Here is a 23,401-nt window from a genome sequence, read left to right as displayed (position 1 = left end):
CCTCAGAAGGCATTCCTGTCACTGGAGACATTTGTTTGTGCCCAGCTTCAGTCACAATTCATGGGGACCCTGCAGAAGAGACCCTGGAAGGAAAACAGTAGCAGGATAAGATGACTTCTTGGTTTCCTTTGACAATGAGATTTCAAGACTATGTCCAGGAGACTAAACCAGTGCTGGCCCTCTTCCCTTTCCCTCCATACCTCCCAGGCCCACTAAACAGCTGCCTGAACCCACCGCTCCAGAGCAGCCTGCTATGGCTGATAGAGAGCTCCCGCGGCTTCGGCATGTTTGGGGCTTACGCGTGAGTCAATGTCATGTCTGCTACATCATATCAGATTAAAAAATGAAAAACAATCAAATCTCCCCTGAAGATTTCATATGCTATCAGCAGTTCTGGTCTCTCATCATAACTAAGCAAGCCAGATTATCCAGAAATTTGAGATCCTTAGTCACCAATGCAGAACTGACAGGGAGGAAGCTGCCATATTATCCCTTTGCCATTCCTAATAAAGCTTTGTAATATTACGTACCATTTTATACTGTCTTTATATAGGTCCTTACCTAAGAACCTAACATCAGACTGATCCTACATCTGAACTAGGAGAACCTACAAAAAGCATATTTACGGCTGGGCACAGTGGCTCATGCCTGTAATCCCAGCACTTTGGGATGCTGAGGTGGGCGGATTACCTGAGGTCAGGAGTTCAAGACCAGCCTGACCAACATGGAGAAACTCCGTCTCTACTAAAAATACAAAATTAATCAGGCATGGTGGTGCATGCCTGTAATCCCAACTACTCGGGAGGCCGAGGCAGGATAATTGCTTGAAACCAGGAGGCAGAGGTTGCGGTGAGCCGAGATCACAGCACTGTACTGCAGCGTGGGCAACAAGAGCGAAATTCTGTCTCAAAAAATAAAAGTATATTTACACATGTTACTATTAATGTGTTTTTTTAAATGGGAATGTATGTATATAGAGCTGGTATATACATAAAATATGTCTGGACAGATCTACAAGAAATAAAAATGGTGGTCAGCCAGGCACAGTGGCTCGTGCCTATAATCTCAGCACTCTGGGAGGCCAAAGCGGGCAGATCACCTGAGGTCAGGAGTTTGAGACCAGCCTGGCTAACATTGTGAAATCCCGTCTCTACTAAAAATACAAAAATGAGCTGGGCATGGTGGCACACACCTGTAGTCCCAGCTACTTGGGAGGCTGAGGCAGGAGAATTGCTTGAACCCAGGAGGTGGGCGTCACAGTGAGCTGAGATCGAGCCATTGCACTCCAGTCTGGGCAACAAGAGCAAAACTCTGTCTCAAAAGGAAAAAAAAAAAAAAAAAAAAAGTTGTCTATGGGAAGGGAACTGAATGGTTAAGGGACAGGAATGAGACAGTGACTTTTCACTATACAGTCCGCCCTCCACATCCATGGGCTCCATATCCATGGATTCAACCAACCATAGATAGAAATTATTCAGAAAAGAAAAAAACTGCATCTGTGCTGAACATGTACAGACTTTTTTCTTATCATTATTCCCTGAACAATAGAGTTTCACAACTATTTATACAGGATTTATGTTGTATTTAGCATTATAAGTAATCCAGAGGTGATTTAAAGCAGGGGTCCCCAACCCCTGGGCCACAGACCAGCACTGTTAAGAATTGGGCCTGTTAGGAACAGGGCTGCACAGCAGGAGGTGAGCAGCAAGTGAGTGAGAGAAGCCTCATCGGTATTTACAGCCGCACCCCATTCCCATGTCTAGCATGACCACTTGAGCTCCACCTCCTGTCAGATCAGCTGCAGCATTCGATTCTCATAGGAGCGTGAACCCTATTGTGAACTGCGCAAGCGAGGGATCTAGGATGCCCGTTCCTTATGAGAATCTAATGCCTGATCATCTGTCACTGTCTCCCATCACCCCCAGATGGGACCATCTAGTTGCAGGAAAATAAGCTCAGGGCTCCCACTGATTCTACATGATGGTGAGTTTGTATAATTATTTCATTATATATTACAATGTCATAGTAATAGAAATAAGGCAAGGTGCTAAATCATCCCAAAACTATCCCCAATCCCCCTCTCCAGCCCCCGGGTCTGTGGAAAAATTATATTTCACGAAACCAGTCCCTGGTGCCAAAAAGGTTGGGGATCACTGATTTAGAGTATAAAGGAGGATGTGCATAGGTTATATGCCAATACTACACCACTTTATATCAAGGCCTTGAGTATCCAAGGATTTTGGTATCCATGGGAGGTCCTGGACTAATCTCCCACAGATACCAAAGGACGAGTATACACCTTTTCTTACTTTTGAATTTTGAACCAGATAGATACACTGCAATTCAACAAATTAAAATAACTGAACCTACAATCAAGGAGAAAAATATTTCTCCATAATAACTAATGGACCATCTTATGCATTCTATAAAAATATCAATCAAGAAATCACGGCCGGGCACAGTGGCTCACGTCTGTAATCCCAGCACTTTGGAAGGCCAAGGCGGGCGGATCATTTGAGGTCAGGAGTTCAAGACTAGCCCGGCAAACATGGTGAAACCCCATCTCTACTAAAAATACAAAAAAATAGGCGGGCATAGTGGTGGGCACCTGTAATCCCAGCTACTCGGGAGGCTGAGGCAGGAGAATTATTTGACCCAGGTGGAGGTTGCAGTGAGCCGAGATCACACCACTGCACTCCAGCCTTGGTGACAGAGCTAGACTCCATTTCAAAAAAAAAAAAAAAAAAAAAAAAAAAAAAAAAAAAACCTCAGTGATACACGCCTGTAATCCCAGCACTTTGGGAGGCCGAGGCGGGCGGATCACCAGGTCAAGAGATCCAGACCATCCTGGCCAACATGGTAAAACCCCGTCTCTACTAAAAATACAAAAATTAGCTGGGTGTGGCACGTGCCTATAGTCCCAGCTACTCAGGCAGCTGAGGCAGAAGAATCACTTGAACCTGGGAGGTGGAGGTTGCAGTGAGCCGAGATCGCGCCACTGCACTCCAGCCTGGCGACAGAGCGAGACTCTGTCTCAAAAAAATAAAAATAGGCCGGGCGCGGTGGCTCAAGCCTGTAATCCCAGCACTTTGGGAGGCCGAGACAGGTGGATCACGAGGGCAGGAGATCGAGACCATCCTGGCTAACACCGTGAAACCCCGTCTCTACTAAAAATACAAAAAACTAGCCGGGCGAGGTGGCAGGCGCCTATAGTCCCAGCTACTCGGGAGGCTGAGGCAGGAGAATGGCATAAACCTGGGAGGCAGAGCTTGCAGTGAGCTGAGATCCGGCCACTGCACTCCAGCCTGGGCGATAGAGCGAGACTCCGTCTCAAAAAAAAATAATAAAAAATAAAAAAAATAAAAAATAAAAAATAAAAAAAAATAAAAAAAAATAAAAAAATAAAAATAAAATAAAATAAAAAAGAAATCACAAACTGTTCAAATTCCAATCTACCTACACAGTTAAATGTCTTAATAGAGAGCTAAAAGCATTAAGTTCTATCATACTCAACATACTGATGAAGAAAATTTAAACTAAAAGACAGCCTGATCTTTAGAAACTGGCAGAAAAAATAGGGGCTGCATCCAAGACCACTCACAGCAAGTCCATTCTTCCAGCAGCTCCCAATTGCTATTTCATGAAAAGTCCAAATTACCCACCCTAAGGTCCTAGCCAGCTCCCTACCATCAAAAGCAATAGTCACCGAAACTTACTAAAATTAGGCTTGTTATGAAGAAAAGAGTGAAGAAATAAAGGCATTTTTTTCATCTCGTTATTTGAATGTGAAAACTCCCAGTAGAGTAAGAAAAAAGAACTCTGCCAGAGAAATGATGAAGTGAAACCTCAAACAATTTGGGCTTTTGAGTGCCTCCTGTCATCCAGCCATGAAATGGCTTTTTACATAAGCATTTTACATAACTAATTTAAGCCCGATGATGCAGGCAGTAGGTATCATCTCCATTTTAAGATGAGGAAATTGAGACAGATGAGATTACCTAACTGTCAAGGTTTCACCACAGAGCTGTGGTTCAAACCCATGTGCTCTAGTTTTACTGCAGTTAAGAAACTGCAAGGGTTTGCCAAGTTGTCAAGTGCCAGTCCAAGACAAATGGATGCTCTGAGTATCAAAAAATATATATAATCTGCAGATCGAAACACAAAGATACAAACATCTAAGAGTCACCATGGGAGTTGCTGGGGCATCCAGTGGTTTCTCTGAAAATCCATGAAGGAAAAGAATAAAGCATTTTTCCAGCCTTTCTTGTACAAACTATATTTCAGGGAAACCAAATATTTGATGAGGGAATTCTTTGTTTAGAAAGATTTTAGCTAATAAATGGAGAGGAATAACAAGATTTAGGAGGGGAAAAAAATCACCATTTTATAACTTCTAATAAAATAATGGGTTTAGGCAATAGCTTTCAATGGATGCTAAAATGATCAGGTGAAAAGTTGATGGAGAATTTTAATTCAGGGGAATTAAGCTGATATCATCTGAAACCATTTGGCATCACTAAAAATGTGACAACCTGGTGGCTGCCAGGGAGTGGGGGGACTGGGTAGGGGGGAAGCGACAGGAGTTATAGTTTACGGGTACAAAGTTTCAGTTTTACAAGATGAAAATAGTTGCAGAAATGAATAGCGGTGATGGCTGCAGAACATTATGACTGACTATACACTTAAAAATATTTAAGATAGAGCTGGGTGCAGTGGTGCTGCACACCTGTAGTCCCAGTTATGCAGGAGGCTGAGGCAGGAGAATCACTTGAGCCCATGAGTTCGAGACCAATCTAAGTAACATATAGAGACCTCATCTCACAAAAACATCACTACCACAAAACAAAACAAACAAACAAAAAAAAAATGGTTAAGATGCTAAATTTTAAGTTATGTGTATTTTACCACAACAACAAAAAAATGAGGTTGGGTACGGTGGCTCATGCCTGTAATCCCAGCACCTTGGAAGGCAGAGGCAGGTGGACCACAAGGTCAAGAGTTTGAGACTGGCCTGGCCAATATGGTGAAACCCCGTCTCTACTAAAAATACAAATAAACTAGCCAGGCGTGGTGGCTCACGCCTGTAGTCCCAGCTACTTGGGTGGCTAAGGCAGGAGAACTGCTTGAACCCAGGAGGCCAAGGATTACACCACTGCACTCCAGCCTGGGCGACAGAGGCAGACTCCGTCTCAAAAAAAAAAAAAAAAAATTAAAACATAGTTACCCAGCAATTCCACTTCTAGGCATATACCCAAAGAACTCAAAGCAGGGACTCGAACAGATACTCAGACACGAATGTTCACAGCAACATTATTCATAATAGCCAAAAGGCAGAAGCAACTCAAGAGTCCATCAACAGGTGAATGGATAAACAAAATGTGGTATATCTGTACAATAGAATATTATTCAGCCATTAAAGGAATTAAGTTCTGATACATACTACTGCATAGATGAACCTTGAAAACACTGTACTAAGTGAAAGAGGCCAGGGGCTGAACTTCGAAAGACTAATATACAATTCCACTGAATAGGCAAATTCATAGAGAGAGAGTAGAACAAATGTTACTAAGGGTTGGGGGAGAGGGGAATGGGCAGTTATGGCTTAAACAAAGTTTCTGTTGGGGATGATGAAAAAATTGTGGAAATGGACAGTGGTGAAGGTTATAAAACACGGTGAATGTACTTAATGCCACTGAATTGTATACTTAAGAACAAACTTATAATTTTTATATTATGTATATTTTGCCACAATAAAAATTTTTAAAACCTGTTTAAGTGCGACAACTGAACTTCCGTGTTAGGATAGGAAGAATATTTATGAAGTATTCTTGCCTCTGAAATGAACCAGAATTTAATCAAGTCTCTAGAATAAACAACCAGTTCACAGGAAATCCACAGATAGCCAAGAAAGTTAGACGGCACCATAATAAAGTAATCAGCCAAATCCAGAATGTGGAATAAACAGTTAACAACCAAAAAAAAAAAAAAAAAAAGGGGGGGAGGCCAGGCAAGATGGCTCACACCTATAGTCTCAGCACTGTGGGAGGCCAAGGTGGGCAGATGCTTGAGCCCAGGAGTTTGAGACCAGATTGGGCAACATGGTGGAAAACCCATCTCTACAAAAAGTATAAAAAAATTTGCTAGGTGTGATGGTATGCACCTGTGGTCCCAGCTATCTGGGAGGCTGAAGTGAGAGGATCGCTTGACTCCAGGAGGCAGAGGCTGCAGTGAGCCGAGATTGTGCCACTGCACGAGACCCTGTCTCAAAAATAAAATAAAATAAAATAAGGAAAACAAAAGGCATAGAAAAAGAACAACTGCTGTAGAATAAAAGACTAAAGGGGCAAAACGACAAAATGCACTGTGTGAACTTTGATCCAGATGCAAACAAAGCAGATGTGGAAAATATACTTTTTTTTTTTTTGAGATAGAGTCTTGCCCTGTCGCCAAGGCTGGGGTGCAATGGTGCGATCTCAGCTCACTGCAACCTCCATCTCCCAGGTTCAAGAGAATATCCTGTCTCAGCCTCCCGAGTAGCTGGGATTGCAGGCACACACCACCATGCTTGGCTAATTTCTTTGCATATTTTTAGTAGAGATAGGGTTTCACCGTGTTGGCCAGGGTGGTCTCCAACTCTTGACCGCAGGTGATCCACCAGCCTTGGCCTCCCAAAGTGTTAGGATTACAGGTGTCAGCCACCACACCCAGCCAGAATACATTTGATACAACTGGGGGAATTAGAATAAGGACTAGGTGCTAGATATCAAAGAATTAGTATTAATTTTGGAGATGTTATAATGGAATGGAGATATATATATATATATATATGAGGCCTTATCAGTTGGAAACGAACGCTAAAGGATGTATGAATAAAAGGCATCATGTCTGGGATGGGCAAAATGCTAATAACTGTTGAGGCTTGGTGATGGGTACATGGGGGTTCGTTATGTTATCTTCTCTGTCTTTGTATTTGTTTTAGATTTTCCGCTAAAAAAGTTAAAAAAAATAAATGCACTACTTTGAGAAAAAACATTCTAAAATCTATAGCCTGGAAAAGCTAACTGCAAATAGAGTTAATTGCCAAAGGTAACAGCTAAAACAATGATATAAAATATAGAGGGATAGTCGACTAGGGTATTTAGTCGGGAAAGACTGACGAATGTATAAGTCTTTACTATCAGGTACATGCAGGAGAACCTTCAAAACGAACAGACTCCAAATAAATTCTAAAATGAGTAATTTGTAGATTCCATATGGTTAATATTCTACATGAAAATCAGGGTGTAAAAACTATAGTCAGCCCTCTGTATCCAGGTTCAACCCACCTTGAACCAAAAATATTACAAAGTAATAACGCAGGCCGGGCACGGTGACTCACACTTGTAATCTTAGAACTTTGGGAGGCTGAGGCGGGCGGACCACCTGAGGTCGGGAGTTCAAGACCAGCCTGATCAACATGGAGAAACCCTGTCTCTACTAAAAATACAAAATTAGCCGGGCGTGGTGGTGCATGCCTGTAATCCCAGCTCCTCAGGAGGCTAAGGCAGGAGAATCACTTGAACCCAGGAGGTGGAGGCTGCGGTGAGCTGAGATCATGCCATTGCACTCCAGCCTGGGCAACAAAAGTGAAACTCCATCTCAAAAAATAAATAAATAAATAAATAAATAAAAATAGTAACGCAACAGTAAAAAAAAAATACAAATAAAAAACAATACAATCTAACTATATAGCATTTACATGCTAGTAGACATTAGAATCTAGTAGTGATTTAAAGTAGACGGGGGGCTGGGCGCGGTGACTCATGCCTGTAATCCCAGCACTTTGGGAGGCCAAGGCAAGCGGATCACCTGAGATCAGAAGTTCAAGACCAGCCTGACCAACATGGCAGAACCCCATCTCTACTAAAAATACAAAAATTGGCCAGGCATGATGGTGCATGCCTGTAACCCCAGCTACTCGGGAGGCTGAGGCAGGAGAATCACTTGAACCCGGGAGACGGAGGTTGCAGGGAGCCGAGATCACACCACCGCACTTCAGCCTGGACAACAGGGCAAGACTCTGTCTCACAAAAGAAACCTCCCCAGTAAGTGTAAGGAGACCCTAAGAGGGGAAATGGCTGACAGTGTCAATAGAGCAGAGCACCACAAGGTATCACTTCAAGCATCCGTCTTTAGAGACATTTCACAGAAATATTATCGAGGCTATAGACTGAATAATCTTTACCTTTTGTGTTCTGGAAAATATGCTGCCACAGAGGTCTGATTTTGAAGTGGCTGCCAACATCCCAGACTGTGAAGGTGATATTTTTATATTCTACCATCTCCGAATGGAAACCTAAATGAAATAGGGGGAAAATGTTTAATTATGATTTGTGCTGGTTGAACAATTCCAAATAATTTCAACATGTGGATAGTACTTTTAATTTACAAAGCAGCCTGCTAGTCAAAGATCTATAGCCTTCAAAGAGAATGTGCTGGCCCCCTCTCCCATTCATCAGGACAGGTGTCTCAAACCTTCTCTACTCCCCAATCTCCAGCCATGCACCTGCCCTTTCTCTCAGCAGGAGACTATCACAGTGTACTTCAGAGCAGAGAAGCCACTGATGGGACTGACTTCCACTTCCACCATACAGTGTAAAAGCCAGTCTACATCTTTACCCATGCTTTTCTTCCTCCCTCTTGGAACAACAGAAGAGGATAACTCTCTTTCACCAATTCCCTCCCTCTATGAGCCAGATCCACTCCACCCAGACTGTCTGGAACTTTTTACTCTTCCTATTCTCTCCCACATCTGAATATCTCCAATCTGTTCACCTTGGCATGCTTAAGTCTTTTACATCTTTAAAAGCAACAGAACAAACCTCTCCTTGACCCCCACATCTTCATCTGCACCCTCTTTCTTCCTTCCTTCACCCTCTTCCTTCCTTCCTTCACATCTTCACCCTCTATTTGCTCTTTATTTATTTATTTTTTTTAAAGAGACAGGGCCTTGCTGTGCTGGCCAGGCTGGAGCACAGAGGTAGAATCATAGCTCGCTGCAGCCTCAAACTCCTGTGCTCAAGGAATCCTCCTGCCTCAGCCTCCCAAGTAGCTAGAACTATAAGCATGAGCCACCATACCTAGCTAAATATAATTTTTTTTTGTAGAGACGGGTCTCACTATGTTGTTCAGACTGGCCTCAAATTCCTCAGGTCAAGCAATCTGCCCATCTTACCCTCCCAAAGTGCTGGGATTACGGGTGTGAGCCACTATGCCTGGTCTATTTGCTCTTTTAAAGTCAAATGTCTCAAAGAAGTGTGGCTATATTCACTGAGCTTTCTTTGGTCCTCTCACGCAACAGCACCTTATCTCTGCTCCACCATGTTGGGTAGCTGGTTTTCACTAAGGTCAGCAATGACCACCAGGTCAATAAATCCAACACATGCCTTTTCAGCTCTTCCATAATCTGATCTTCTATCTGACACTGCTGCTCACTCCCTCCTTGACACTCTTCCCAAGCTTCCCTTTTCCTTCTATCTCTATGGACGTACTGCCTCAGTCTCCTTAGTGAGCTCAGCCACGTTTAACTGATCCTGCAATGATGGAGTCCCCCTGGCTCACTGGCCCCATCGATTCTCCTCTTTCTGCACCCCTCCCTATGCAATCTCACTCACTGCCACGACTTCATTCCTATCTCTGTACTAACTCTGAGATTTACATCCTCCAATCTAGCTCTGAGATTTATATCCTCTCTCCTGAGCTTCAGGCTCATAATCTAACAGCTTTGGCAAATGTCTTCAAGGCCCCAAAACAAGGTATCAGTCAAAAATGGAATTTAAGGTCCCTACTCCCCAACCTCCTCCTCTGCTAGTTATCCCCTCATTGACTTCATTCCACAAGCTGATTGCCTAAGAGGTGCCCTGGAAACATCCGATGCTCTCACTCCTAGAACCCTACTACCATATCTTATCAATTCAACCTCTTTTTTTTTTTTTTTTTTTTTTTTGAGACGGAGTCTCGCTCTGCTACCCAGGCTGGAGTACAGTGGCCGGATCTCAGCTCACTGCAAGCTCCGCCTCCCGGGTTTACGCCATTCTCCTGCCTCAGCCTCCCGAGTAGCTGGGACTACAGGCGCCCGCCACCTCGCCCGGCTAGTTTTTTGTATTTTTTAGTAGAGACGGGGTTTCACCGTGTTTGCCAGGATGGTCTCGATGTCCTGACCTCGTGATCCGCCCGTCTCGGCCTCCCAAAGTGCTGGGATTACAGGCTTGAGCCACCGCGCCCGGCCTATCAATTCAACCTCTTAAACAGCTAATAGTTACCCTAACCCAAGAGACCATCATTTCTAGCCTTAATTCCTGAAACCATATAACTAATTTCACCTCAGTCACTCTCCCTCTCTCCATCCAGTCACCATCTTCTAATCAAAGCAATCGCTTAAAAACACGTAGTGTGGTCACGTCATTTCTCTACACATTTATGTTTGACTGGAATATTTTCAAACTTACAAAAGAAAGAATAATCTCCCCAAAAAATAAAATTAAAAATTAAAAAAAGAAAGAATAGGCCGAGCACAGTGGCTCACACCTGTAACCCCAGCACTTTGGGAGGCTGAGGTGGGCAGATTGCTTTGAGCTCAGGAGTTCGAGACCAGCCTGGGCAACATGGCAAAACCCTGTCTCTACAGAAAAAACACAAAAATTAGCCAGGCATTGGTGTCATGTGCCTGTAGTCCCAGCTTCTTGGGAGGCTGAGACAGGAGAATTGCTTGAGCTAGGGAAGCAGATGTTGCAGTGAGCTGAGATCACACCACTGCACTTCAGCCTGGATGACAGAATAAGATCCAAAAAAGAAAAGAAAGAGAGAGAGAAAGGGAGGGAGGGAGGGGAGGGGAGGGAAGGGGAGGGAGGGGAGGGAAGGGAGGGGGAGAGGGAGGGGAGGGAAGGGAGGGAGAGAGGGAGGGAAGGGAGGAGAGGGAAGGAAAGGAAAGAAGGGAAAGAAGGGAAGGAAGGAAAGGGAAGGAAAGGAAAGAAGGGAATGAAGGGAAGGAAGGGAAGGAAAGGAAAGGAAAGAAGGGAAGAAAGGGAAGGAAGGGAAGGGAAGGATAGCAAAGAAGGGAAGACAGAGAATGAAGGGAAGGGAGGGGAAGGAAGGAAGGAAAAAAAAAAGGAAAGATGTCCCTTTGGCAGCTTCCCACACCCAAATCCCAAACATGACTGTCAAGACCCACAGTCAGTTGGGCCTGCTCACCTTCCAAACCTCAATTCTAGTCATGCCTTATTTTAGTGAGAGACACTCATTACATTGCAACAATCTAAATTCTTGCTAAATAAATAAATACAATGCCATTCCAATCCTATAGTGATGGTAGGGGCAGGGGCAGGAAACTTAGCAAAATTACCTAAAATTTAACCTGGAGAAATAAACAAGTAAGCACAACCAGGAAATCTCTGAAAATGAATAATGAATTATTTTTAAAGATATGCCAAGCCCTAGTAACACTTGAAGTAACAGAGTTCAAATATAAATGTAACTCTGTAGTTGTCCAGAAAAAGGTAGTTGTCCAGAAAAAGACACACATACCAGTGAGAATTTAGTATGTGACAAAGAAGGCATTTCAAATCAGCATGGAAAAATTATTCAATAAATGACATTGAACAACTGTCTACTCCAGCACTGTCCAATACAGTCACTAGCCATTTGTGACTATTTGTTTATTCATTTATTTTTTTTGTTTTGTTTTGTTTTGTTTTTGAGAGAGTCTCACTCTTGTCGCGCAGGCTGCAGTGCATGGCGCTATCTTGGCTCACTGTAACCTCCGTCTCCCAGATTCAAGCGATTCTCCTGCCTCAGCCTCCCAAGTAGCTGGGATTACAGGCGGCTGCCACCACACCTCCCCCCACCCCTTTTTTTTTTGTATTTTCTGTAGAGGCGGGGTTTCACCATGTTGGCCAAGCTGGTCTCGAACTCCTGACCTCAAGTGATCCACCGGCCTCAGCCTCCCAAAGTGCTGAGATTACAGGCGTGAGCCACCACGCCTGGCCTATTTATTTAGTTTTTGAGACAGAGTCTTGCTCTGTAACCTAGGTTGAAGTGCAATGGTGCAATCTCAGCTCACTGCAACCTCCGCCTCCCGGGCTCAAGTGATTCTCCTGCCTTAGCCTCCTGAGTAGCTGGGATTACAGAAGCATGCCACTACACCTGACTAATTTTTCTACTTTTAGTAGATATGGGATTTCATCACGTTGGTCAGGCTGGTCTCGAACTCCTGGTCTCAAGTGATCTTCCCACCTCAGCCTCCCAAAGTGCTGGGATTATAGACATGAGCCACTGCGCCCAGCAATGTGGCTATTTAAAGTTAAAATCAAAAATCAATCAACAAATAAGAGATCGTGGCATGCCCAGCTAATTTTTGAATTTTTAGTAGAGACGGGGTTTCACCGTGTTAGCCAGGATGGTCTCGCTCTCCTGACCTCGTGATCCGCCCATCTCGGCCTCCCAAAGTGCTGGGATTACAGGCTTGAGCCACCGCATAAAACACACTGCTGGTTCACAGTAAGAGCAATACAGCCAGCTTGTCTATTTCTCTAGTTGGACATCATCTCAAGCAGTTGGCTTGAGCCAGAGTGAAGAAAAGGAATCACACTCCGGATCTCCAAGCATGGGGAGTGTACTTGGTGTAGAGAGATGAGATGCTGCTGCTAAGGAAGGCCAGCTGGAACAGAGCTGACTGAGGAGGCACCAGCAGATTCCCAGCTCCCACCTCAGCCTTCTGCTGGGACACTAGCTGCGAGGAATGGGGGGCAGAACTACCCTCCCTGTTTGGCCCATTATCTTTTTCTTTTTTGCCAAGCACGATAGGGTTAAATTTGCTTACTCTACCTGTGTTCACACATCTCCTTTATGAACCTAAGAATGTGCAAGCCATAGAAAAGGATAGAGAACCTGGTCAGGCACGGTGGCTCATGCCTATAATCCCAGCACTTTGGGAGACCATGGCAGGAGGATCGCTTGAGCCCAGGAGTTCGAGACCAGCCTAGGCAATATGGCAAGACCCCATCTCTACCAAAAATTCAAAAATTAGCTGGGCATGCTGGTGCATGCCTGTAGTTCCAGCTACTCAGGAGGGAGGTGGAAGGATCACTTGAGCCCAGGAAGTTGAGACCATAGTAAGCAGAGATGTGCTACTGCACTCTAGTCTGGGTGACAAGAGTCAAAAAAAAAAAAGGATATATAATGTAACCTGGTTTTTGGCCTCTAAAAATGTATCTCTTGGAGTAGACAAGATTTTTAAAAAGGATTATTCAGTAACAGAAGAAGCATGTAAAAATAAAACATATTTCTCTGGTGAAAAAGAACCTAAAAGAAAAAATATATATAACATACTAAATTGTAAACTGGAATTGCCGCAGGTCTTTCATTAACTTACCTACTGTAGGGATGGTAGGCACAGTCTCCCCCAGCTTCAATTTATACAAGATGGTGGTTTTTCCAGCTGTATCCAAACCCAATATAAGAATCCGCATCTCTTTTTTCCCAAGTAGACTCTTTTTTTTCTTTTTTTTTTTGAGACAGAGTCCCGCTCTATCGCCCAGGCTGGAGTGCAGTGGTCGGATCTCAGCTCACTACAAGCTCCGCCTCCCGGGTTTACGTCATTCTCCTGCCTCAGCCTCCCGATTAGCTGGGACTACAGGCGCCCGCCACCTCGCCCGGCTAGTTTTTTGTATTTTTCAGTAGAGATGGGGTTTCACCGTGTTAGCCAGGATGGTCTCGATCTCCTGACCTCGTGATCCACCTGTCTTGGCCTCCCAAAGTGCTGGGATTACAGGCTTGAGCCACCGCACCCAGCCTCAAGTAGACTCTTAATGAGCTTTTCAAAAATGTTTCCCATTGTAACTGAATTCTGTAACATGACAAGAAAAGCAAGTCAAATAATTGTTCTTTGCAGAGATATAGAAGCAACATGCATAAAATACAAGTGTCAATTAGAAATGGCTTCCAGGAAAAATTAAACAATTTTAGGTATACTTTGGCCAATGAGTAGTGAGTCTTATCTTCAAAGGGAAACTCAACTAAACCTTTCAATGCCTTACCAGAAAATTCTATTTTCCACTGCAGCATCCAAGTGGAATATACAACATAACCTCAGCACTCCTACAACAGTGGTAGCCTTTAGTCAATTTAGTACAGAGGTAAGGACCAGGCGCGGTAGCTCATGCCTGTAATCCCAGCACTTTGGGAAGCCAAGGCGGGTAGATCACCTGAGGTCAGGGGTTCAAGACCAGCTTGGCCAACATGGTGAAACCCCACCTCTACTGAAAACACAAAAGTTAGCCAGGCCTGGTGGCGCACACCTGTGATACCAGCTACTCAGGAGGCTAAGGCATAAGAATCGCTTGAACCTGGGGAGGCAGATGTTGCACTGAGCCAGGACCACGCCACTGCACTCTAGTCTGGGTGACAGAGCAAGACTGTCTCAAAAAATTAATTAATTAATTAAATTTTAAAAAAACAGAAGTACAGAAGCAATGATACAACAAATACAACTGTACCTCATTCTAAACTGTACTGAAATGAGAATTTGTGAAGCAGAGAAGCTGTTTATTTTATGCAATATAAAACAAAGTCTTTAAGGCAGGTTAAACAACTATATCCCTTGGAAATGTAGTAGTTCCTTATGGCTAGCAGACAGCCTAGTAAATAACCTAAGAAATTTCAGAGGCAAAGAAATTCAGCATTGGGAAGCTTCACTGCCAACAGAGAGAACTTGGCAGAATTGAGGAGGCACCACAGCATCCAGTTTTCATTTGAGTTTTTTGTTTTAAGACAGGGTCTCACTCTGTCACCCAGGCTGGAGTGCAGTGGCACAATCACGACTCACTGCAACCTCAACCTCCCCATCTCAAGCAATCCTCCCACCTCAGTCTCCAGAGCAGCTGTGACCACAGGCATTCGCCACCTCGCCCAGCTAATTTTTGTATTTTTTGTGAAAATTAGGTCTCACTGTATTTCCCAGGCTAATCTTGAACCCCTGGGCTCAAGAAGTGATTCTCCCACCTTAGCCTTCCAAAGTCCTGGGATTACAGGCGTGAGCTACCAGGCCCAGCCAGTATCCAGTGTTCTATTGCTGTAACTATCATCTTACTCTCAACCAGTTCTTAGAACTTTTTATTTAAGTATAGTTTACATACAGATATAAACGTACATAACTATAAAGTTCAATAAATTTTCATGAACCAAACACACCTATGTAACCAAATCAAGAAAAGACGATTTATCAGGCTGGGCGCAGTGGCTCATACCTGTAATCCCAGCACTTTGGGAGACCAAGGTGGGCGGATCACCTGAGGTCAAGAGTTCAAGACCAGCCTGGCCAACGGGGCAAAACCCTGTCTCTACTAAAAACACAAAAATTAGCCAGGCATGGCGGTGCACAGCTGCAGTCCCAGCTATTCAGGCAGCTAAGGCACAATAATCACTTGAACCTGGGAGGTGGAGGTTGAAGTGAGCTGAGATTGGGACACTGCACGCCAGCCCAGGGCAATAGAGCGAGACTCCATCTCAAAAAAAAAAAAAAAAAAGATGATTATCAGATCAAGTCTCCTTGTGCCTCCTCCCAGTCATTACTCCATAAAAGGTAATCACTATATTGACTTCTAACAGCATAAATGTTCAATATTTTATTTTTCAGTAGAGATCATGGTAGCTTACATAAAGTACATCAATAGCAAAGTTAGACTAACTTTACAGAAATTTACAGTCTCTTTGAGATTAGCCTACTTGAAATATGAACTTGACATTCTAAGTAAAGACTTAAAAGCAGTGCTGGGTCTACACCTCTAACCAAGCTCTTGGAAGTCTATAAAGATCTTCAGACCGGCAGGGTGGCTTACCCCTGCAATTCCAGCACTTTGGGAGGCCGAGGCAATAGGATCATTTTATTTTTTACTTACTAAGATAACAGAAAATAAGGGAGGATTGCTTTAGGCCAGGAGTACGAGACCAGCCTGGGCAACATAGCCAGACCCTGCCTCTATTTTTAAAATAATACAAAAAAAAAAAAAGACCTACATCCGTGTTACGAGGACTGTGATTTATTTCCTTTTAAATTGCTAACCAAAGAAAGCTTTACTCCTGGGCGGGAGGGGGAAGACACAAAGAGGATAGGCAATCAACCATTCATTCGAACTCTGGTGACCACAGAGGGAGGGGGTAACCAAATTCCACAGGCCTCACGCCGTGAAATTCAACAGTGGCCAGCAGTAGCTTAATATCATGGATTACGCCCAAATACACAACATTCCTTTCTAGGATGGAGAAAGCAAGCCCAGAATTTTTCTATTCACAAATATGGAACATGTGGGGAAGGGAAGGTATTTCCCGCTCAGATGCCCTGAGGAGATAGTTCCCAGTTCCCCTGCCAACCGCAAAGACAACACCCTTACCTCCCATCCTTTCTCTTTCTCTTCTTGCTACATCATGTGCCCCAGACCCCCGCGTCCTGACACCCCTGCGCCGCTGGAGACCCTCTGGGGTATGATGGCGCCAATTACAGGGCCTTTTTGGCACGCTCACTCTCCCGGCCCCAAGCGCCAAAAGTGCATTAGGGAGAAACGTCGGCACGACGTCAAGAACACGAACGAGTGCGGTGGCCAGGTGAGCGTGCGCGGCAGCCAGCACGCCCGGCTCCCGGGGAGGAGCGAGTGCCTTTTTTATCGGGCCGCCAGGCCGCTCCTTCTCATTTGTGCGCCCTGGAAGAGCAGAGAGAGGGCCTTGCGTGGAACCTACGAAGCCTCCTTCGGTTCCTCGCTGCTCCCGCCGTCGAGAGGGCAAAGAAGGAACAGGGAGCCCAATACCTTTCCGCCAAGCCACCGCCACCCTCCAGTTTCCGGCCCGCAGAAGAAGTGGAGATCCCGCCGGTCTTGAGTGCTGCCGCCCCAGGTGAGCCAGAGATTCACCTGTTGCCACTCAAGCTACCGCTACCTACATCACCGCCGACTCCGCTGCCTTTAGGATTTCGGCTCAGCTCAGCTAAACCACAACCGGCCTGGGGACAGGAACAGCAACCAACCAATCACCACCGCCTCCTGGAGCTTTTGCCGCAATGAGCTGGGAGTTTTATGAGTGACGACACATCTGACCAATGCAAGAACAGCAAGGGCCTAGGAGGGGGGGAGCGCCGTAGGCGACGCCACGAAGCTCTGGCTACCTGTTCATCTTCAAATGACAGCTCAGCGAGTTCCGGCGAGACACGCCCACGTCCTCCAGCCACGTGCGACCAATCAGAAAAAGGAAAGGATTGTCTTTGCACAGCCACTCCGCTGGGAAAATCGCTGAGGTTTGAGCTAACCCGGGAGCGTTCACACCAAACGGGAGGGACATGTGGGCAGGGCAGGTTAATAGTGCCATGGAGGAAGTTTACCGCAGTTGAGTTATACGTAGAAATTAGTTTGGGGAGGTGTTCCGCGTAGGAAATACCAGACACTGATACTGAAATTAGGCATAAGGAAGTTTTCCTATTCCGCCTGAGGCTAGACTGCCCTCCCACCTCTAACAGATTTTCAACAGTTGGGGAAAATACTGGCCACCGCCACTCGTTAAGACGTCGCAGAACCCTTCGTGGTTTCTGAGCAATGCTTTCCATAATCAGTTCCCTAAATGTCCACCTTGTTAGCTAAAAAGGTTACAAACGCCTGTAAATGGTACATAACTGAAATCATCAGAATACAAATATTATTAAACATACGCTATGTGCCAGAACCTATATCAAGAACTTAGCCGGCGCGGCACGGTGGTCAATCCTGGAAGGCCAAGGCTTTGGCTAAGAGTTCGAGACCAGCCTGAGCAAAATGGCAAAACCCCACCTCATCACAAAAAAAAAAAAAAAAAAAAAAAAAAAATTAAAAATAGCCGGGAATGGTGGCACACGGCTGTAGTCCTAGCTACTTGGGAGGTGAGGCAGGGGGGATCACTTGAACCCGGGAGGTCGAGGCTGCAGAGAGCCATGATCACGCCACTGCACTCCAGCCTGGGTGACAAAGTGAGACCCTATCAAGCAAACAAACAAACAAAGTTAGAAGTATTGCTAGAATTGACTAAATAAATAAGAAAAGAATTTTACTGCAGACCGTCACATCAGTGATTAGAAACTATTTTCCCTGTGTTTTACAGAAAAATATTAAGTAACCTGGGTCTGCCCCACTCCACACCTTAATCTTTTTTTTGTTTGTTTTTTGTTTTGAGACGGGGGTCTCACTCTGTCGCCCAGGCTGGAGTGCAGTGGCACGATCTCAGCTCACTGCAACCTCCACTCGCTGCAATCTCCGCCTCCCCGGTTCAAGCAATTCTCCTGCCAGGCCTCTGAGTAGCTGCGATTACAGGCACACACCACTGCGCCCGGCTAATTTTTGTATTTTTAGTAGAGACGGTGTTTCACCATGTTGGCTAGGCTGGTCTTGACTCCTGAACTCAAGTGATCCACCCACCTTGGCCTCCCAAAGTGCTGGGATTACAGGCATGAACCACCGCGCCCAGCCACCTTAATCTTTTTAACAAATACAGAATTGAAACTGCCCTCACAGGATTAAGGAGAGTACAAGCCCGGCTTTGGCTTTAAGACAGCATTATATATAGTTAGCTATTATCTAGGGTGCACAAGTGTACTTTGACCTACTTCCCTGCAGCTGCTAACTCACTGAACGTCACCCAGCATGCTAGACCACCTGCTACCTGTTTCCCCACGGTTCTTACCATGAGTAAGAATTTCTGACGCTAGACTCATAAGATCTTTCTGCTCAAGAACTGTTTGTTTTTCAGATCCTGAATTCTGACATACCCCACCAAGAAACCCACTCAGCACAAGAATGAGGTTTCTTGGTCTCCCTGTCTCATGACTTCGCCCTTCACTTCTTGACCACTCATCGATCCCCACACTACAGCCCCTGTCCAGAGGACTTAAAAGCCCTGTCCCCCAAACCTCTCAGGGAGGTGGATTTGAGGCTTCTTCCCATCTCCTCGTTCAGATGCCCTGATTGTTAAACTCTTTCTTTGCTGCAGCCGGGCGTCTCTGTATGCTGACTCACTGTGCACTGGGCAAACAAAACTATTACAATTACAGTGCTGTACTACTCTTCTAATTACCTGCTTGTTTGATCTTTGAGAGTAAATATAAATACATATGACTCCTTAAAAAGTAAAGTATCTTTTTTCTGACTATAAAAATTATACATAGCTGGGTGTGGTGGCTCAAACATGTAATCCTAGCACTTTCGGAGGCCAAGACAGGTGGATCACCTGAGGTCGGGAGTTCGAGACCAGTCTGACAAACATGGAGAAACCCATCTCTACTAAAAATACAGATTTAGCCGGGCATGGTGGCACATGCCTGTAATCCCAACTCGGGAGACTGAGACAGGAGAATCGCTTGAACCTGGGAGGCGGAGGTTGCGGTGAGCCAAGATCTCACCATTGCACTCCAGCCTGGGTAACAAGAGTGAAATTCGGTCTCAAAAAACAAAAAATTATACATAGTCATTTGTTAAAGTACATGGGAAAAAGACACTCCCCTCACCAGAGAGACAGAGGGAGAGAGACAAGAAACGAGTCGGGGAGGAAAAGGGGAAAAACAAATAATCACCATCATCCTACCATCCAATATAATCACTGTTACCATTTTGGTTTATTTCTATTTTTATTTGAGACAGGGTCTCGCTGTTACCCAAGCTGCAGTATAGTAGTACCATCTTGGCTCACTCCAACCTCTGCGTCCCCAGACTCAAGCAATCCTCCCACCTCAGCGTCCCCAATAGCTAGGACTACAGGCATGTACCACCATGCCTGGCTAACTTTTGTATTTTTTGTAGACAGGGTTTCACCACGTTGCCCAGTCTGATATTGAACTCCTGGACTCAAGCAATCCTCCAACCTCAGCCTCCCAAGGTGCTAGGATTACAGCTTGAGCCACCTTGTCTGGCCAGCTCTTTCAAACAGTGGATTTTCATAGAGCAACAGGAACTCTCATTCATTGCAAAATGGAACAGCCACTCTTGAAGACAGTTTGCTGTTCTTACAAAATTAAACACTCTTACCCAAAGGAGCTGAGTAAGAATTGGGTATAAGTAAAACATGTCACAAAAATCTGCACACGGTGTTTTAGCAGCTTCTTCATAATTACCAAAACTGGAAAGGAACCAAAAAGTCCTTCAATGGGTGAATGGATAAATAAACTGTGGTATATCCAGACAGTGGAATATTATGCAGCACGATAAAGAAATGAGCTGACCGGGTGCAGTGGCTCACACCTGTAATCCCAGCACTTTGGGAGGCCGAGGCGGGCAGATCACCTGAGGTCATGAGTTCAAGACCAGCCTGGCCAACATGGTGAAACCCCGTCTGTACTAAAAATACAAAAATTAGCTGGGCATGGTGGCAGGTGCCTGTAATTCCAGCTACTCAGGAGGCTGAGGCTGGAGAATCGCTTGAACCCAGGAGGTGGAGGTAGCAGTGAGCGGAGTTGTGCCATTGTACTTCAGCCTGAGTGACCAGAGAGAAACTCTGTCTCAAAACAAAAGGATTTATTTTTTGAAGGTGAAGTTTTTTGTTATCCCTTTGCCAGCAGTTGTTCGCCCTCGAATGTCCATTTTGCTCTGTGCTTCCAGACTTTTTTTTTTTTTGAGACGGAGTCTCACTCTGTCGCCAAGGCTGGGGTGCAGTGGCGCTTCTCGGCTCACTGCAAGCTCTCTCCTCGGGTTCACGCCATTCTCCTGCCTCAGCCTCCCGAGTAGCTAGGACCACGGCGCCCGCCACCGTGCCCGCTAATTTTTTGTGTTTTTTAGTGCAGACGGGGTTTCACCGTGTTAGCCAGGATGGTCTCGATCTCCTGACCTTGTGATCCACCGCCCCTCAGCTTCCCAAAGTGCTGGGATTGTAGGCGTGAGCCACCGCGCCTGGCTCCAGACTCTCTAACATGGCCTTGCCGTTAAGAGCACCCGGCGCGTGCCCTGGCTTCCCCCAGAAAAGATCAGCTCTGAGGAGCTGGTTCTGAGTTCAAATTCTCCATGAATTTTCTCACTTTTCTTTGTAGGCGTACTTGTTTTCCTAGTTGCTGGAATTGTCATCGTTGGCAGTTTTATTTATGTGTAGTTTTATTTTACTGGAAAACTCAGTATTGTCTTCAGATTTGAAAGCGGATTGTGATTATTTTTATTAAATATTTGTCTTTAATAAAGGCAACTTGTATCTTCGACAACCTGTTCATTCCCCAGCGTTGTTTCATTTTAGACACTATATAAGGTAGAATCTGAATAAAATATGCCCTAAATTCAGCCTTGTTGAACTTCGATGTTTCCACCATACCGTTCCACCACTGGAATCTCAGAATATCTAACTTCAAGCACCGTGGGAGGAGAAAGATGCTGTCGAATGGATTCCCTTTTGCTTTTATTTTCTCCACTATCATATCTCTCTTCATATTTGCGCAAGACAATAAGGAATGATAGGATTTGTTGTCTTTCTTTTCTCACAGTTAATTAGAATAAATCCGTTTTTTTTATTCCCCAGCATGAGAAAAGAAGGGAAATAACTAGAAGAGCTGAACATGCACAGTGATTTAAATTTGACAACTAATAAAATCAGACAGTGACCTGAAGATATCTAGGGACAGAAGAAAAAATTAACGCCAGCTGGGCGGGGTGGCCCATGCCTGTAATCCAAGCACTTTGGGGAGGCCAAGGCGGGTGGCTCACCTAAGGTCAGGAGTTCCAGACCAGCCTGGCCAATATGGTGAAACCCCATCTCTATTAAAAATACAAAAATTAGCAGGGTGTGGTGGCGGGCGCCTGTAATCCCAGCTACTCAGGAGGCTGAGGTGGGAGAATCGCTTGAACCCGGGAGGCAGAGGTTGCAGTGAGCCGAGACTGTGCCACTGCACTCCAGGCTGGGCAACAGAGCCAGACCCTGTGTCAAAAAAAAAAAAAAAAATTTCACGTCAATTTCATGAAGTCTCACACTGAACCTGAGGACCAGGTTGCTTCCTTGACCAAATCAGATGTTAGCTAAATCATGGGTGGGTCACAGAGGTTATCAGGAAATACAGGAAACTAGTTGAGTTCTGATCTACTAACTTGCAGAAGTTAACTAACGTACAAAAACAAATATTAGAATGGCTTGGGGAGTCCAGAGGGTTAGGTTCTCTTCTTTGTCCCTATCTGCCTGTCACCTGTGTACCTTCATATCCCTGAGCCCAGTTTCCTTATTTGTTTTTGTTTGTTTGTTTTTGAGATGCAGTCTCACTCTGTCACCCAGGCTGGAGTGCAATGGCACGATCTCGGCTCACTGCAAACTCCGCCTCCCAGGTTCCAGCGATTCTCCTGTCTCAGCCTCCCAAGTCGCTGATATTACAGGTGCCCACCACTACACCCAGCTAATTTTTGTATTTTTAGTAGAGACAGGGTATTGCTGTGTTGTCCAGGCTGGTCTCGAACTCTTGACCTCAGGTGATCCACCTGCCTTGTTCTCCCAAAATGCTGGGATTACAGAGGTGAGCCACCACGCCTGGCCTAGTTTCCATCTTTTTTTTTTTTTTTTTTCCTTTTATTTATTTTTTTTGGCACCTTGAATTTGAACCTAGAAATCAAAGAGATTTTGTCCAAATAATTACCAGATCGAGAAAATGACATTGGCTCTCAGTCCAATAATCTGACATTATTTTGAAGGTTGGAAAATAATGCAAACGTGTTTCTCCATATCACTGGTTAATTTGTCTTGTTTTACTAGGTAAGCTAGACTGCAAGTACAAATGTCTTCAATTTCTCCAACAAGGAGGAATATTTATCATCTTGGAAGGATATGCCTGCTGGAAAATTTCCAGTGTATCAGCTGATGTGCGTATCTACCCATTATAAGAGGCCCTCTGTGCCCTCTCAAAGCCCTCCGTGCCTTCTCACAAGTAGTAAAAATTAAATAGAATCATTTGTACAGCCCTGCAGGGCCTGCCAAATAAATTGCAGGCAAACATAGCTCCTGTCCTTAAGGTCCTTAGCATCCAGCAGGAGGGGAAGGATTGTAAGACATCGCTCCAGATACGCCACATGTCTCTGCATCCTGTTTGTGCCTTGCTCTGACATTCAAGGTCATCTTAGAAATAGAGGGGTGCTGATTCTGCATCACCCTCTGAGTAATCCTTGCAGCGACAGTCGATAAGCAACAAATGTTTTTGCTGCCCCAGATTCACTCTGCCCTTTTCTGGTAACAGCTCTTTCAGTTCATGCGGTCTTGGAAGGATTGTCAGACCAGGAACCCTGCCTCCCCCTGGCCCAAGAGTGAGTACAGAACCCAAGTTCAATCAATCTGATGCTCTCTCTCTCCTAAGTAATTGTAATCTTGAGTACCCTGAGGAATAATGACAGAAATTGCTAGAGCTCAT

General features: G+C 44.9%; 1 protein-coding gene across 3 annotated transcripts in view; it reads right to left on the bottom strand.

Annotated features, from left to right (window-relative positions):
- The window catches only part of LOC104682395 (ADP-ribosylation factor 2-like), a 36,709-nt gene extending 19,666 nt beyond the window's left edge, over nt 1–17,043 (bottom strand). For 2 of the 3 annotated variants that reach the window (XM_030923021.1, XM_030923022.1), the window contains exons 1-2: nt 13,409–13,643; nt 8,225–8,335 (exon numbers count right to left, since the gene is read on the bottom strand). In XM_030923021.1, the coding sequence (XP_030778881.1) occupies nt 8,225–8,335; nt 13,409–13,505 (208 nt within the window). In that variant the 5' untranslated portion in view covers nt 13,506–13,643. Of the gene's footprint in view, nt 1–8,224; nt 8,336–13,408; nt 13,644–13,839; nt 13,883–16,937 lie in introns of those variants that run through there. The other variant, XM_010389036.2, reaches the window with a different exon arrangement.
- Nucleotides 17,044–23,401: the final 6,358 nt, after the last annotated feature.

Source organism: Rhinopithecus roxellana, chromosome 19 (assembly GCF_007565055.1).
Source record: "Rhinopithecus roxellana isolate Shanxi Qingling chromosome 19, ASM756505v1, whole genome shotgun sequence".
Taxonomy (NCBI): Eukaryota; Metazoa; Chordata; class Mammalia; order Primates; family Cercopithecidae; genus Rhinopithecus; species Rhinopithecus roxellana.
The sequence above is the reverse complement of the archived record's forward strand: the minus strand, read 5'-3'. Positions and strand labels throughout refer to the sequence as shown.